General features: G+C 40.2%; 1 protein-coding gene across 1 annotated transcript in view; it reads right to left on the bottom strand.

Annotated features, from left to right (window-relative positions):
• The window catches only part of MYPN (myopalladin), an 87,391-nt gene that overhangs the window by 12,292 nt on the left and 58,858 nt on the right, over positions 1-16,241 (bottom strand). The window contains exons 11-14 of the mRNA XM_027530670.1: positions 12,868-13,461; positions 11,947-12,085; positions 2,245-2,466; positions 925-1,074 (exon numbers count right to left, since the gene is read on the bottom strand). Coding sequence (XP_027386471.1) covers positions 925-1,074; positions 2,245-2,466; positions 11,947-12,085; positions 12,868-13,461 — 1,105 coding nt within the window. The remainder of the gene's footprint in view (positions 1-924; positions 1,075-2,244; positions 2,467-11,946; positions 12,086-12,867; positions 13,462-16,241) is intronic.

The raw sequence follows: 16,241 nt of genomic DNA, 5'->3' as shown, positions 1-16,241 counted from the left end.
TAGCTTTTGGCTATTACGAGTTTTTTGGAGGGGGGATAAAAACAATATAACTCTTTAAATTGCTGTTAACATTTCAGGGGAAAGGATTTTTAAGCATATTGTGATGCCTTTCATTTTTAAGCTGAAAATGAACAGACACAAATGTAAAAAAATTGAGTTCTTATGCACTTAATATTATTTGCAGGCACATGCAGAGATCATGGCCAAGTGTTTTTATGCTTTCCTCAATAGAGATTATCTTCAAAACTAACATTTTAATAGGAGTTGGTGAGAATAGAAATCATAGTTCTGTACCTCCTAGTCTCATAGTAGTTGGAAATATTTATTCTGCCATATTTTTTTTCAGTTTTATACTTATTTATTTATTTATTGGAGTATAATCACTTTACAATGTTGTATTAGTTTCTGCTATACAACAATGTGAATCAGCTATATGTATACATATTCTGCTAAGGGGGATTTTAAGTCCTGATCTCTTCAGAAAAGGAAAGTGAAATATTATGACTTTCCAACTTTTACCAAAAAAAGAAGAAAAAATTTTATGAGTGAGGGCTATTCACAAGTAATTTGCTTATTCTCTAAAGAACTAAAAATAGCAAATCATTCTTTGATAGATTGATTTATTGACTCTTCAAGAGAGTCAATGAGTTGATAAACACAAGATGTACTCTAGAGGCTGAGGCATATAGTTAGTGAATAGATGGTACTAATGTCCTCTTCAAAGGCTGAAGAGTGGAATGACCCATCAATGGCTGACTAGTCGTGTAAATTGTGATCCTGTGCTCCAGTTACACACAGTCTCAGCGCTCCTCATTCATTTTCCTCAGCAATCCTTAGTAACTTGCACTTCTCAAGGTTTATTCACAATGATATCAACTGCTCCTTCCTCAGAATGCAGCACAGCGTGGAACCCTGAGTCTCCACCTGGGGGTTGGCTGCCATGATGGTATAGTTGCCGTCGTCGTCACTGGAGGTGGAGTTAATGTGCAGAGAGCATGTCCCGTCTCCTTCTCGCTTCATTTTGAAGTGCTCATTTCTCTTTGAAATCTGCTTCCCGTCTTTGAACCAGTAAACCTGAAATGAACAATAGACAAGGAGACTATGCACACTTCTGTACATCTTTAGAGGATCCTGATATAAGGAGTAGGATAAGGCCTGGATGGATTGCCATCTCTACAACTAGTAACCCATCCTTTACAAAACAGAGAAAAATTATCAGATGTATTACAATGACAGTATAATATGCTCCTCCACTTGTACATATAGAATATTTAAGTAAAAAACTACAAATAATTTAGGATGGAGAGAAAGCTTTTGATTATTTTTATTGTACTTTATAATTAAAAAGCCACCCTAAGGGCCAGGCAGGTCTTCAGAGGCAAAGTAATAAAAACTGGAATAGCTCGAAACTTTTCCTGCTAGAAGTCCCAGATCTCAGGGCCTAGAATAGCTGACCTTACTTGAAAGGATAGTATGGTGTGTTATACCAAGTGGAATGAGGCCAGGATTCACTTGCTGAATTCCTCATCTGACTAAAATTTAAGTCTACATGGTTTTCATGTTAAGTTCTGCATGTATCAAGGGGAATCTCTGAAAGACAGGTGAGTTAAAGTACGGTAGCAGTTGACCTTCTCTGCATTTCCTGGTTACCAAACCATACACGCTAATGCCATGTTAATGTTTGTGAAAGCAGAGTGAAGAGATTCCCTGCTGTAGACATTCCGGGTGTAAATCCTCTCTCAGCTGACTGCCAGAAAATCTGGTGACTCATAAGATTTTTCACCAGCCAGTGATAACGATATGACATTTTCTGCATTTACCAACCTAATAGTAATGATACAAATATAGCTCGCTTTGTTTAACAGGTTGGCTGTGGATATTCAGTAGATAATAAATAGAAAAAAAAAGTATCAGATTGGTGAATTTGATGGTTGAGAGGATCAATAACTCCAAAGAGAGGATTGTGACTAAGAAAATTTATTTTCAACTTTTACAAAAATTTTAACATGCCCATAAGTAATCTGATTTGTTTTGCCCATAAGTAATCTGATTTGTTTTCTGCCTACTTAATGATTCTATTCCTAACTGTATCTTTTTAGTCAGATTATCTGGCCTTTGTTAATTTTCTGGTATTGGTTTGTATTCTCTGTATGGATATTTCACTAGAGTCAGATAAGGCTTTCTTGAGGGCACTGAGTCTACAGATTTGTACTGTTGGTTGACTGGCTGTTCATCTTCCCCTACCTTTGGGACAGGTATCCCAACAATTTTGCAGGTGAATGTCACCGGAGAGCCTTCGGTGACCCGGAAGTGCTTGAGTCTTTTGTCAAAGATGGGAGCTATACACTTGCCCGTGGGGATCTCATCATGTTGGATTTCATCGTCTGATTCATCAACAGGGGTGCGTTCCAAGCGAAACTCTATTTCATTCATCAGCCTCTGCTCAAAGCTTGAGATTTTGTACTCCTGTCAAAATGGCAAACATGTTTTAATGTCAGTTTCTGTGGGTGAGGAAGAACGTGTTCATCAGTATAATTTGAGGATGAAACTTTTTAAGATTCAAATGTTAGGTTCATATCATGGAACCTCCATAAACTAGGCACGTTCCATTTCCACTTCCTCACGATAGAGCACTGAAGGAGATTTGGGTCTCTACTGCAATCCCAAAATGTCCTGATTCCTCACCTTCATCATGGAGTCCCAGTAGAATCTTGTAGGGAATGGAATGAAGATGGAATGTAATTTCCATAGCTACTAAAAGTGTCCATCTTGATATACAGAACTATCTGTATGGTGTTTTGGCAAAATTATTCTGAACTGCATTCTAGTACTTGCCTGCATCACCAACTTCCTGTCTCTACTGGGTTTTGCCATCAGAAAACCTGTCTTCATAACTCTCCTTTGACCCCATGCTTGCCTTCACAGTATCTCTGCAGCCCTCACAACAAAACTATTTGAGATAATTTTCTCTCTTATAGCTTCATTCCCTTGTCACCTTTTCTTTCACTAACACACTCCAGTTAAGTTTCTGTTCTCACAGTTCTCCTGACATTGCTGCTCTCAGGGTCTTCTTATTTGCCAAATCCAGTTGTCACTTATCTGTTCTTGCCTTACCTGACTTCTGAGCAGCATTAACACAGATGACTACTTTCTCCATTAAAAAAAAAAAAAATTATTTATTTGGCTGTGCCAGGTCTTAGTTGCAGCAGGCAGGATCTTTGATCTTCGTTGTGGTATGTGGGAGCTAGTTCCTTGACCAGGGATCGAACCCGGCCCCCTAACCTCTGGACTACCAAAGAAGTCCTTACTTTCTCCTTTGTAAAACATTTTTTTGTTGTTGTTGATTTCCATGACACTGTACTGGTTTTCCTTCCCTTTTCTCTAGCTGTTCCTTATCAGTTTCCTCTGCTAGCTCTTCCTTCTCTGTCCTGGATTGTCTCATCCAGTCCCACAGCTTTACCTGCCTCCTGTGTGCTGATGACTCCACATCCATGTCTCTCAGTCTGGTTTCTCTCCAGAGCTCATATACCCAATCATCTACTCTATAGCGTGAAAGTCATAAACCCATCAATTTATTCTGTGTCATAGCTTGGGCACCTCATGGACACTTGAAACGTAGCCAGGTCCAAACGATACACACTTGGTTTCTGTTCCCCAGAGAATATACTCCTACCCTGCTCGTTTCCATTTTAGGAACCGGCACCAGTATTCATCCACTTGGTTAAGTAGTTAAACTGGTGTTTCTCACATTAGCTATGGTGAAAACTAAATTTTAAAAATGGGTATTTTTCAACCTGTTCTTCTTGTAAAATAAAAATGAATTACTAGAAAAATGAAATATTAAAAGCATGCAAGATTATGTTTGATAGACATAAAATTTCTCTGTCAAATGCTATAGAAATTTCTTATTGGTTACTTTCAATTTCCATAGTTATCTCAAGGTGGAGAGATAACAGCTTGCAAATTGGCATAGGTTTCAGACCATGCTTTGAGTGCACCAAGTTAACTTAAATCTAGAACTTATCCTGGATTCTTGTCATTCCCTCTCCTGCCCTGTTCTATCAAGCTTAAATGTCACCTCTGTAAAACAGCCTTCCCAGGCATTTCATCTAAAGTAACTCCCTATTGTAATTCTCTACAGAGCATTTCTTGCCATCCAGTATTATTCTTTTTAAAAAACTTTTGAAAGATTTATTTTTATTTATTGATTTGGCTGTACCAGGTCTTAGTTGTGGCACGTGGGTTCTAGTTCCCTGACCAGGGATCAGAACCTGGGCCCCCTGATTGGGATCACAGCGTCTTAGTCACTGGACCTCCAGGGAAGTCCCTCTAGTATTATTCTTGCTTGTTTGTTTATTGGTTAAATGATTGACTCTCTCTAAGCATGTTAGTATCAAAAGAGCAGAATTCTTGTTTGTCTTGCTTCCCACAATGTCAACAGTACATATAATAGTGAGTGTGTGTCTCATGGCAGGTGCTCCTTGAGTACCCAAAGGATGGAAGAATACATGAGTGACCTGGAGGCTGTCATTTGTTCCTGCGCCACTGTATCTCTGAGGAATCCAGAGCCAGGTGCCTGGGGTGAGGGTGAGACCTTTGGTTACACTTGTGACTCTAGTTAACCATAATTTTATGATTCAGGTAGGTTCCCTGCGGATGATACTGGCATGCCCCTGAAGTGAATTTGGGAGCACCAGGCTGATTTGCATCTGCCCCTATTCATAGGCAGAATAATTGAGTTCAGGACTCATGAGATGTAATCTCAAGCTATTAAATCACATCACTCATGTCTTCTAGTTATTGTTTTATATATATCACTGCCTGAATTTGTGTAGAATTGGCACTTAGGAAACACAGAAACCAAATATTTCTTGGTTTTAATTTCTCAGAACCAATTTTAAATCTTTCTTCTCAGCCTCATCTTAGACTGGGTAAACAAAATAAATCTACAGCAGCTCTTTCAGAGTAGGAAAAAATTATGACTCTCCAGTTAAGTGTATTCATTTTTCATCAGATAACTCAAACCAATTAAAGTAAAAGATTGTTCACTTCTAATTTGAAACCTAATTTAGTTTAAAAGTATTATGACTATTTTCTACATTTGGGGAGTTTTTTTTATAGTTAATACTTAAAACTTCCAGCTATCTACCTATTAGTTTGAACCATATGAAATTGCCATTTTTTGAGGATTAAAAGTGGTAGAATATCAGCAATTTCAAATTATTCTCCCTAATACTATACAATGAGCATATTTTCCATAAATACCTTAACTAATCTTACAAATTTGAAATATTTCCTATTCTTCACAATTTAAAAATCCCACAAGGAGTTCATTTTTCATCTTTGTTGAATTGCATTCATGCTCCCAAATAGGTATTATTTTTCCTTTTAACAGATATGTTTGTTTTTTGGATGCTTAGGAATAAAAACAGTGAGTTATTTTATTCCCTTACTATGTGAGGTTGGTACTAAGTTGTTTTATTATTTTAAAAATAATAGTCAGATGAATGATTCTCATAGTTTGCAAACCTCACATGAGATCCTGGAGTTCAGGATAACCCAGGCTTTTTGTGAGGGTGGCAAGAGGTCTCAGGTTCTATGGCAGCTCATCTTGTTTTGTTTAAGTCCCCAGATGCCCAATCCATTCCATGCCACCTGTAGCCACTATTTTAGTGGAGTCCTTGATCCAAGCTAAAGAACCTTCTCTGCAGCTTCTCCTACTGCATAATGAGTGAGGGCTGGTCAGTTCCTGGCTTTCTATATTGAAAGTATGAACTAATTTTTCCAAACAAGTATTATTGTGCATGGTGGTAAGTGTTGATTATGTGTATACTTCAGGGACAAATAGGTGATAGATAAGGCTTTTAGTACTTGCCTGAGAATATAAAAACTGCATTGTCTCCATGCATTCCAATCTTTAGGAACTTGATTTTACCCAGTTGGGACCTGATTTTATGGAATTCTTAATGTTTGAATTGATTTAACCAAAGGAACCATGGAAACAACATAATGAAAATATGCACATTTTGTTTTGCTATAAAAGTACACTTATTGGTTATATATTTACTATTTTACCAGTGCTACAAATTGGGAGGTAATGAAAACAGATCACTCAGTGAGTTATCTAAATATACTATTTGTTACTTTGTACTGAGGATACAGTTGTAACCAGATCTTAACTGTAAGTTTCTCCTGAGGTAACAGAAATTTCAAAGCAGGTGTTCAAGGACAGGTTAGATAATTGAGATTCTTCATCAGAAATACAAAACAGTCAGGAAGGAGAATATCCAGTGAGATGACTTTGGAGAGAGCTAATAATGTTTGTCTCATACCTCCAGTCCCAGAGTACCTGCGTTTCACCTCCAGGCTATTGAGGGAGATTAAATAGACCCATCTGTAGCACTTACTGTTCCTCCAGTGGGTGGTATCTGACTCCTGCCTAAGGAATCTAGGGTGAGAAACAAGGTGGGTTATTGTTGATGGGCAAGTGATGGCTGCTTTCAGTGGCCCGCACTCCTGCATGGTGTCAGGTCAGAGGACTGTGATGATTCCTGTCATGCACATGCGGACCGCTATGAGAGAAAGCCAGCATGGGCTCAGCTTTTGTCCCCCTGTGGCTGGGAAAGGAAGAAGTCAGGAACAGCAGTTAGTGAAATGGGGGATGGAGGGAGCAAAAAAGAGAGAAGTTGGCCATACTTCCTTCCTAGTTCTAGATGTCCCCATTTGTAGGGGGGTCCCTGGCTGTGGGGTGTTTGTGTGTGGGGTCTTATTCTTGAATAAGGATTAGGGTGTTAGTTACTACAGGAATTGGACATTGCATGTTTCTGGATCAAGATTGTATTTTGCAACAAAGAAAACATAGAACCTTATGTGAACTAAAAGTGGTCAAAATAGTTTTGCCATTACCTCATATTTGAGGTGGCCAGGAGCAGGAGAAGGATTAGCCCCACTGAATAAATTTAAAAGGAGAAAGGGAGAAAAAATAAAATTGCATTTAAGATACAATTGTTTAAGGTGCCAGTTATATGATGTATGAGTCACAGATGCACAACCAAATAAGAATACTGTAGGTCAAGGCATTTCTATGAAAGATTTCATAAAATATGTGGGGAGTTGATTCTTAGGGAAAAGAAAACTATGCAACTGTGTGGCAGGAGTATGTGGCCTGTTTCTACAGCAGCATATCTTTACAACTGGGATGTTTACAAAGATGCATACCATGTCCAAAGCAGGAATTGGTGTAGGGTGTTTTTTTTTTTTTTTTTTGAGGAGAGGAGGGGTGCTTTGCTCCTGAGAGGTGGTTATCCCAGGAATAACTACTCCTCTTATACATAAATCAAGGTTGTCATTCCAAATTGTGACCGATGAGATTCAGGTTTTCTAAGGACATTTGCAAATAAGCAATATGTTTAAGTTAAATTTGAATGTGCTTTCTGCACTGTTCTGCACAAAGGTTGTGCTACTGACACACTGTGGGTGGCTGTGCACTTTGAATTTCCAGGACTGGATTTGTGCTGTGGTCTCCATTTTCCCTTGCCCTGTCCCCTCTGTGAGAAGAAGCAGGAGTTTCTGTGAAGGCTGCTTGTAGGTGATGTCTGTGCTCAAAGGAGAGAATATTTTTCTGTGTAAATCTGGTCTGTGTGGCCAGCAAGTCAATGACATATGGCCCATCCTTTCCAGGCTTATGTTAAAGACCTTAAGTGGAAATGAATTGCACAGAATTTCAGTTGCTCTATGAAAGAAAATGAAAAGCCAAAATATTACTTCAGAAGAATATGCCACTTGAAAATATAGGTTCTTTTTTTTTTTTTTTCTTTAAAGATAATCCTCTTTAGGCTGATAGTTTGACAACTTGAGGCATTTGGTTTCTGGGACACATCTGCAGAAATTTCCTTCAAATTGTCAGAGTGGTGGAGAGTACTTTCCTTCTGCTGAGAACCACAGTGTCATGACATACTCTAATCAGATATGTCATTGCCAAGGTTCCGGATTTCCAAAACATGGGGCATGATCTGACACTCAGTGCCCTGAGCTGGGTTCTGAGTCTGGGCTTCGGGGCAAATAACCAAGTAGGATCAAACCAGCTGGAAGAGCCTGCTCAAAGGGCTCCCAACCAACTCTGGGTACAGTGTGTGCTAAAGGAAGTTGTATGCGTTAGAGAAGGCATTCTCCTTTGTTCCTGGGACAGCCCACAGTATGGGCAGCAGATCAAAGATTCCTAGATAAACTTTAACATACACAGAGGATGTCTTCTTTTACCATGTATCTAATACTACATGCCACCTTCAGTAGAAATAACCAGGCTTCATAGCCCCCCGCCCTATCCTTATTGCCAGATTCTTAGAATACTATAATAGGCACTGGTGGTACAGCATTCTATAAAACAGACTCTCCTGTGGAGGAGGCAGACCTCCTTTTAAAGTATTTAAAAATACTTTAAATTCAAATTTTGTCTTTAAGAATAAATAATCACTAAATGATTCACAGATTTACCTTTACAGCTTCAGTTAATGCCAGAGCTTTGCTTAATTTTGCTATTTTTTAAAGTTTTCATCTCTTTAGTCAGTTGATTTGGAGAAGGCAATGGCACCCCACTCCAGTACCCTTGCCTGGAAAATCCCATGGATGGAGGAGCCTGGTAGGCTGCAGTCCATGGTGTTGCTAAGAGTCAGACATGACTGAGTGACTTCACTTTCACTTTTCACTTTCATGCATTGGAGAAGGAAATGGCAACCCACTCCAGTGTTCTTGCCTGGAGACTCCCAGGGATGGGGGAGCCTAGTGGGCTGCTGTCTATGGGGTCACACAGAGTGGGATACGACTGAAGCGACTTAGAGCAGCAGCAGCAGTCAGTTGATTAAAATAGAATATTATCATGGTGATAGTATCTATAATTAGGTATAATCAGAATCAGAATCAGAATAAGTTTCATTATCCTATCTGAAACTCATATAAATCCCAGAGTTGTGACTTAATTCAACAGATATTCCCTGGGCACCTACTCTGGGCCAGACACAGCAGGGGTGCAGCAATGAGCAAGACCCTCCTCCCCCGACTCCAGCTCTCAGGGAGCTTGTGACTAGTACATCCTGGGTGAACCCACAGCAGATGACATGGGACACTTCATTGTTCCATCACTCAGGGTCCTACCATGCCCACAGTGAAAAATGTAAGGCCAGTGACACATGGTACTTTTATTAGAAAAGAAATAGATGGCAAGATTATTTATTTGCACTCAAGGGAGAATTTTCATGAAGAATTCATGGTAAGAGATGAAAGAGGTAAGATTTAAATAGAAGAAATGACTAAGGCGCTTAGAGAAGAAGGAGATTAGAGGAAAAAAAGGCAGAGCAAGAATTAGGTACTTATATTTTTTCCTCCTTGTCATACAGGAGAGTATCTGGGAGCCACACTTTTAAAAGTTTTCATTTGAAAAATGGGAGGGAGGATCAGAATAAAGAGATGGGGAGGTTTCCAGAGAAATGAGGTCAAGGATGAAAGTTGAAATAAGACATTAAATGTCTAAAGCTAATGTGGGAGTAAAAAAATAGATCATCTATATTCCCATGTACCTAGAATGCAGGTATAGACAGCTGTCAATACTCATGTTTCTTTATGATTCTTTTCCACTTTTTCTAAACAAATTTTCTTCTTAACTTCATCAGTGGGCCACAGCACATTTAAACAGTTCTTCATGACTTTTCCCCTATTGTTTCCCAAGACAGCAGTGAACAAAACAGTATTGTAATATGGCCTCAAAACTTCCTCAGATCAACATCTACCAACCTAATGCAAGCATTCCATCTCAGATAGCTCCTTAGTTTCCTGAATTGCATTATGTAGCTTGGCTTTCATTTCATTTCATTGGCACAGAATGCTGTGTAAGATCAATTCTGTAATTAACATACTGTAGTAACTCTAAGAATAATAATCGTCAGAAGAACACTGACATGTGTCACAGTTTTCAGATGGGAAGGCTTGAGATACTTTTTGAGACTCCAGGTTCCTGCTGTTAGCCTTGAATTTAATTCATGATGGAGGCTTAATAGAGTTCTACTGGATTTATAGCACTCTACTCATGGAAATTCATGTTTACATGTACTCACAGTTCATATTAGAGAAAAACCCTACTTTCCCTTTAGTTGGGCAATGGATTAGCATGAATCTCCCTACAGAGTAACCATAAAGGTAAAACCAGACAGACCCTGTGCTGACTTAGTATCGTTTTTACAGGGTTCTAATCGCTCCCTGTCTGAGTTGTAAAAGACAGTCTGAACACAGCTCTGATTTCAGTGATACTTAGAAGGATTAACAACCACAACTGTGATGACAGTATTATAGGAAAACAAATCTGTGCTAGACAGAGCAACGTTTATGGGGTTTGGAGGTAATTGTTGTAAACTGCAGAAGACTGCAGAGGTTCAGGGAAAATGTGTGAATGTCTTGGAAACCAGGCCTCTGGTTCCTGTTCTACCACTGACCTGACAGGTTGACAACTGTGCCTCAGTTTCTCTATCTAGAAGATGGAAAAGAAGCATAGTTGCCTTGGTATTTGCCTCCCAGATATGTATGAATTTGATGAAATGATATATGAAAAGTGTACTTGATTATGGCAAGCTTCAATATTTCCAATTGCTTCAAGTCAATAATTTAAAGTCAATTTTAAAAAACATTTTAAAGCATTATTTTGAGCATTTTAAAAAAGGTATTACTTGATGTGAACCATTTTTAAAGTCTTTATTGAATTTGTTGCAATATTGCCTGTTTCATGTTTTGGTTTCTTGGCCCTGAGGCACGTGAATCTCCCCTACCAGGGATTGAACTCACACCCCCTGCATTGGAAGGCAAAGTCTTAACCATTGGACCACCAGGGAAGTTCCAATTTTGAGTACTGTAGACACTATATTCAAAAGAATCCACTCAGTAAGAATTTCCCAACATATAACACACTAGTAAAATACTGTATATCAGTGGCTCCACTGGAAGTAAGATTTAAAAACATGAAGGAAAGCAGCATATGGTCAGGGGAGTGTCAGATCTTGTTTCCAGGGTCACTTATATCACAGACTGCACAATATTTGACATACAGTTTTCACTAAAATTTTATGTTCTATTTGAAAATCAATTTTAATCAGTTCCTACCTGAGGAAATAAACCAAGAGTTAAATTATTAAAATATATATCTGCATTTAAAAAATAACCACCGTACAGAAAGCAAAGGTAAATGGCTCAGGACTTCCCTGGTGATCTAGTGGTTTAAACTCCATGCTTCCACTGTAGGGGGCATGGGTTTGATCCTTGATCAGGGAACTAAGATCCTGCATGCTATGTGGCACAGATGAAAAAGAAAAACTAGTTCAAATAAAATAGTGTTTCTTTCATATAATGCTTGCATATGACTTTCCTTTTTCTCCTTCAGTGTAAACTAGAAAGCAGGGGGTCGTACAGGTTGAACCACAGGATATTGGCTAATGGCTGTTTCACACAAACTTTAACCTAATGTAAAGATTGAGAGGAACTGGTGAGCAATCCCCAGGCACATTAGGGTTGAAGGAATCAGATAAGAGACAGCTTGGAACTCCAGAGTTCCTTTAAGTCCAGATCACCTCAAGGCTCAGATATTGAAATGTCTCAAAGATGTGATGGTGTTTGCCAATACTGAGCAGAGGATTGCTGGAATGGAAAGCAGACTATCTAGTCCCTCTCAACCGACTCTATTCTAGGTAAACGCATGTAAACAAGTAAACTGAATTAGCTATTGGGCTAATCAAGAACTGTGGGTCCATGTGGACAAGTTTCCTGCACAAACCATGGTCAGTCTGGACTCTGCCTTCCAAAGCTGCAGTGTCAGTTTCACTGAGGTCAGGTGACCTAAGGACTGAATTAAGCAAACTTACATTCCTTACAATGAAATTCCAATAAATCATCTGAACCCAACAGTCTTACCTGCTGGTTTGATCTGACATCACTGAAATTCATCTTTTTTCCCAAGTCTAGAATCACCGCATTCTTAGTTTCACGGATGTAATCATCACTCACTGGGTGGGAAGACTTTGTATTTTTCTTCATTAGTCCCTGGGATGGCCTGTAAAATTAATTCACCCCTAAGTCACTCATGAAAAGCCCTGGTCAGGGTACAAAGGCCTAGGAATCAGAGTGATTGGAATGACAACCATACACCAGGAGTCATCAAGCACTTATGTAGGGCATCTTGTGTGCAAAAGTTGAGCGCTGAGCAAAGAATCTGCGTATAGAGGTGTTTTCAGTATTTAAATTATAAAAATATATTTAAAATGCCTGCATGCTAAGTCACTTCATTCATGTCTGATTCTTTGTGACCCCATAGACTGTAGCCCCCCAGGCTCTTCTGTCCATGGGATTCTCCAGGCAGGAATACTGGAGTGGGTTGCCATGCCCTCTTCCAGGGGATCTTCCCAACTTGGATCTCCTGCATTCACGTGGATTCTTTACCATCTGAGCCACCAGGGAAGCCCATATTTAAAATAATCACGTACTTTTGTCCTAAGGTGTTCAATATCCATTTTGTCTATGAGATAGGATTATAAAGGATAAATGATAGTGATAATATAGGATAAATAATAGTGATAAGTGACAGGCCTATCCTAGACTAAGCTATTCTTATGCAGACCCCTTCTTAAATGACATCTTTTACATCAAGAAACCTCAATGAGGGACTTCCCTGGTGGTCCACTTGTTAAGACATAACCTTCCAATTCAGGAGGTGGGGGTTCAATCCCTGGTCAGAGAGCTAAGGTCCCACATGCCTTTTGGCCAAAAACCCAAAACATAAAACAGAAGCAGTGTTGTAACCAATTTAATAAAGACTCAAATTTCAGAGATACTTACATGGATGGTGCACTTTTAGGCAGCCCCATGGCATTGGTGGGTGGGATGGCAGGGAGAGAAGGCAGAACGGAGCTGAGGAAAGCCACTGGGTTCTGAATCCGGCCAGTGGGAGAGACAGGAGCTGGGGACACACAGCGGGGCTGAAACTGGTTTCCGCTGGAGATGGAAAACGTGAGTGGCAGTTGCGCTGGCTCCGTTGGAGCTGGAGTGGGGAGCGGCTCATTTTGGATGGAGGCCCCTCCTAGAGATTTGGTTTGAGCCGAGGGGTGAGTAACTAAGAGGCTTTCTTTGCTCATTGTCCTCTGCATGGCTTGAGGAGTGCTGCTCAGGGTGAACACTGGAGAGCTGGAAGGGGACACGGAGGCCACAGTGGTACTTGTAGAGGGGAAGAAGTGCTTTGGCCGGGCCAAGCTGAATGTCTGTGATGGAGGGGCCTTCGCATGCTTGCTGGACACCGTCACTGCCGGAACAGTAGTGGAGTTCAAAACACTCATGTTGAAAGGAAATTCCTTAGGAGATGAAGGAGATGGGTTTTGCAAATGGTGTTGTTCCAGTAAAACTTGGTTGTGAAGCTGTTGTAGCTGACTGGAGTCACTGCACACAAAACAAGAGTCGGGGGAGAGAAGAGAAACTGTCACCATCACCTCACCCATCAGAAAGTGTCCAGACAGGCTCTTTATTGTTGGGTTGGTCAAAAAGTTCTTTCAGAAATCAGAATGAACTTTTTGGTCAACCCAGTATCTGCTAAAAACGCACAGCCAGAGCGGCCAGCAATCAGCCAATCAGTTTCTTGTGAGCTCTCTCCTTCTTTCCAGATCTGTTTGATTGCCAGGAAGAAGGGAAAGGCCACCACAATGCACAACTCCATGAGGCATCATTTATTGACATTTTGTGCTTTGTCTTGTGACCCTGGTGTTGGGCAACATAGCAGCCCCATTTTAGAATGTTTATAAATTAGGAAGAAGAAATAGAAACAATGGCCCTCTTGTTGGGAATGCTTAAAGTTCCAAGATGAGTGGATAGTATCTGGGTTAGGGGTAGGTAGGCCATGAAATTAAAAGACGCTCCTTGGAAGGAAAGTTATGACCAACCTAGACAGCATATTAAAAAGCAGAAAAATAAATAAATAAATAAAAAGCAGAGACATTACTTTACCAACAAAGGTCCGTCTAGTCAAAGCTATGGTTTTTCTGGTAGTCACATATGGATGTGAGAGTTGGACTACAAAGAAAGCTGAGCACCGAAGAATTGATGCTTCTGAACTGTGATGCTGGAGAAGACTCTTGAGAGTCCCTTGGACTGCAAGGAGATCCAACCAGTCCATCCTAAAGGAAATCAGTCCTGAATGTTCATTGGAGGGACTGATGCTGAAGCTGAAACTCCAATACTTTGGCTACCTGTTGGGAAGAACTGACTCATTTGAAAAGACCCTGATGCTGGGAAAGATTGAAGGCGGGAGGAGAAGGGGACGACAGAGGATGAGATGGCTGGATGACATCATCGAGTCAATGGATGTGAGTTTGAGTAAATTCTGGGAGTTGGTGATGGACAGGGAGGCCTAGTGTGCTGCAGTCCATGGGGTTGCAAAGACTCAGACATGACTCAGTGACTGAACTGAACTGAACTAGGGTTAGGGTTAGGGTTGGGCTCCTGGACAGAAGGTGTTGAGCTACACACTGATGTTAGTTACTAACACTAAAGAGGGCTGAGTTCCCCACAAAATGTGCTGGATTCATCACTCTGCCTCATTTTAGAGCAAACCTTAGCAAAGCAGCTGGATATGTCTTGGTGTTTCTCATCCTCTTCTAACAACAAAGCTTTATAGATAAGGTAACCATATGTTTCGATGCATTCTAGACCATCCTCCTTTATGCCTGTTTTCCTGCCATAATTACTGCTGGTGCTCTTTTGCTCTCAAAAATGTCATGGTTTCAATGCTAGATTATATGGTCACCATAATTATAAATGTTGCCTTAGACTTGGCTTGTGCCTAAAAAAAGGAAGATGATCAAGCTGGGAGCACTTTCTCTAGTTAAAGAAATCTGACTCACAGAATCGTATGATTTGCCTTAAGTCCCACAGTCTAATACTTTCTCTTAAAATAGTTAATTATTTTTTAATAAATAAAATGGAAAATGTCTAAATACTATGCTGCTGCTGCTGCTGCTAAGTCACTTCAGTCGTGTCCGACTCTGTGCGACCCCATGGACTGCAGCCTACCAGGCTTCTCTGTCCCTGGGATTCTCCAGGCAAGAACACTGGAGTGGGTTGCCATTTCCTTCTCCAATGCAGGAAAGTGAAAAGTGAGAGTGAAGTCGCTCAGTTGTGTCTGACTTTTAGCGACCCCATGGACTGCAGCCAACCAGGCTCCTCCATCCATGGGATTTTCCATCCATCCAAGAGCACTGGAGTGGGGTGCCATCGCCTTCTCCACTAAATACTATATATGCATCAAATTGTCAGGGCTGTCAAGTTTTGCTGTTTAGGAGACTCTCCTCTTGAGAAAATAACCATAGGAGGAGCCACAAGTGAGCCCACAGTGCTTCAACCACCATGGTTTTATGTTCTCTGAAAGTATACCTGGAACATAGAAGATGATCTGCTGAACATGAGATCTATTAAAAATGAAAGGTTCTACATTTTCATACCATGGGGAAAGTCAACACCAACAATATCAAGTCAGGGGCTTCTCTGGAGGCTCAGTGATAAAGAATCCTGCTGATGCAGGACACATGGATTCGATCTCTGATCTGGGAGGATTCCATATGCTGTGGAGCAACTGAACTCGTGGGCAACAACTATTGAGCCTGTGCTCTGGACCCTGGAGCCACAACTGCTGTAGCCTGTGTGTCCTAGAGCCAGTGCTCTGCAACAACAACAAAAGCCCCACCCCCCACCCCTCCTGCAATGAGAAGCCTGCGCAGGGCAACTAGAGAAAAGCCTGCACAGTAGCGAAGACCCAGTACAATAAAAACTAAATAATAAGTGAAACTATACATTTTTTAAAAAAGATTGAGTCAGAAGGCTCTCCAAACCTTGATTTAAAAAAATCATTGGAGTTTAAGGCAGTTTTCCTTCCCTTCGTTGACATTTTTGATACACAATATATGGAAGAGTAACTTCACAAAGTAGAGACCAATCTCTGCTTTCATTAAAGTACTTTCTCCTGTCAAATGCTACATACTGTATGATCCTTTGTTAAACTATGAAAACTCTCATCTTGGATTACACTAAGAATTTAGAAGTACTAGCCCCACTTGGCAGAGTAACTTTCTTCCCCCCTTTTAGAAATTAGTATTTAAGCTGAGAGAATAAAGTAAAATTAATTAAACCTTTTCATTTTATTTAGCAATCAAGAGAAGTAGAAATATCTT

The sequence above is a fragment of the Bos indicus x Bos taurus genome, chromosome 28 (assembly GCF_003369695.1).
Source record: "Bos indicus x Bos taurus breed Angus x Brahman F1 hybrid chromosome 28, Bos_hybrid_MaternalHap_v2.0, whole genome shotgun sequence".
In the NCBI taxonomy this organism is placed as follows: domain Eukaryota; kingdom Metazoa; phylum Chordata; class Mammalia; order Artiodactyla; family Bovidae; genus Bos; species Bos indicus x Bos taurus.
Note: the sequence above shows the minus strand (reverse complement) of the source record. Positions and strands in the feature narration are given on the sequence as shown.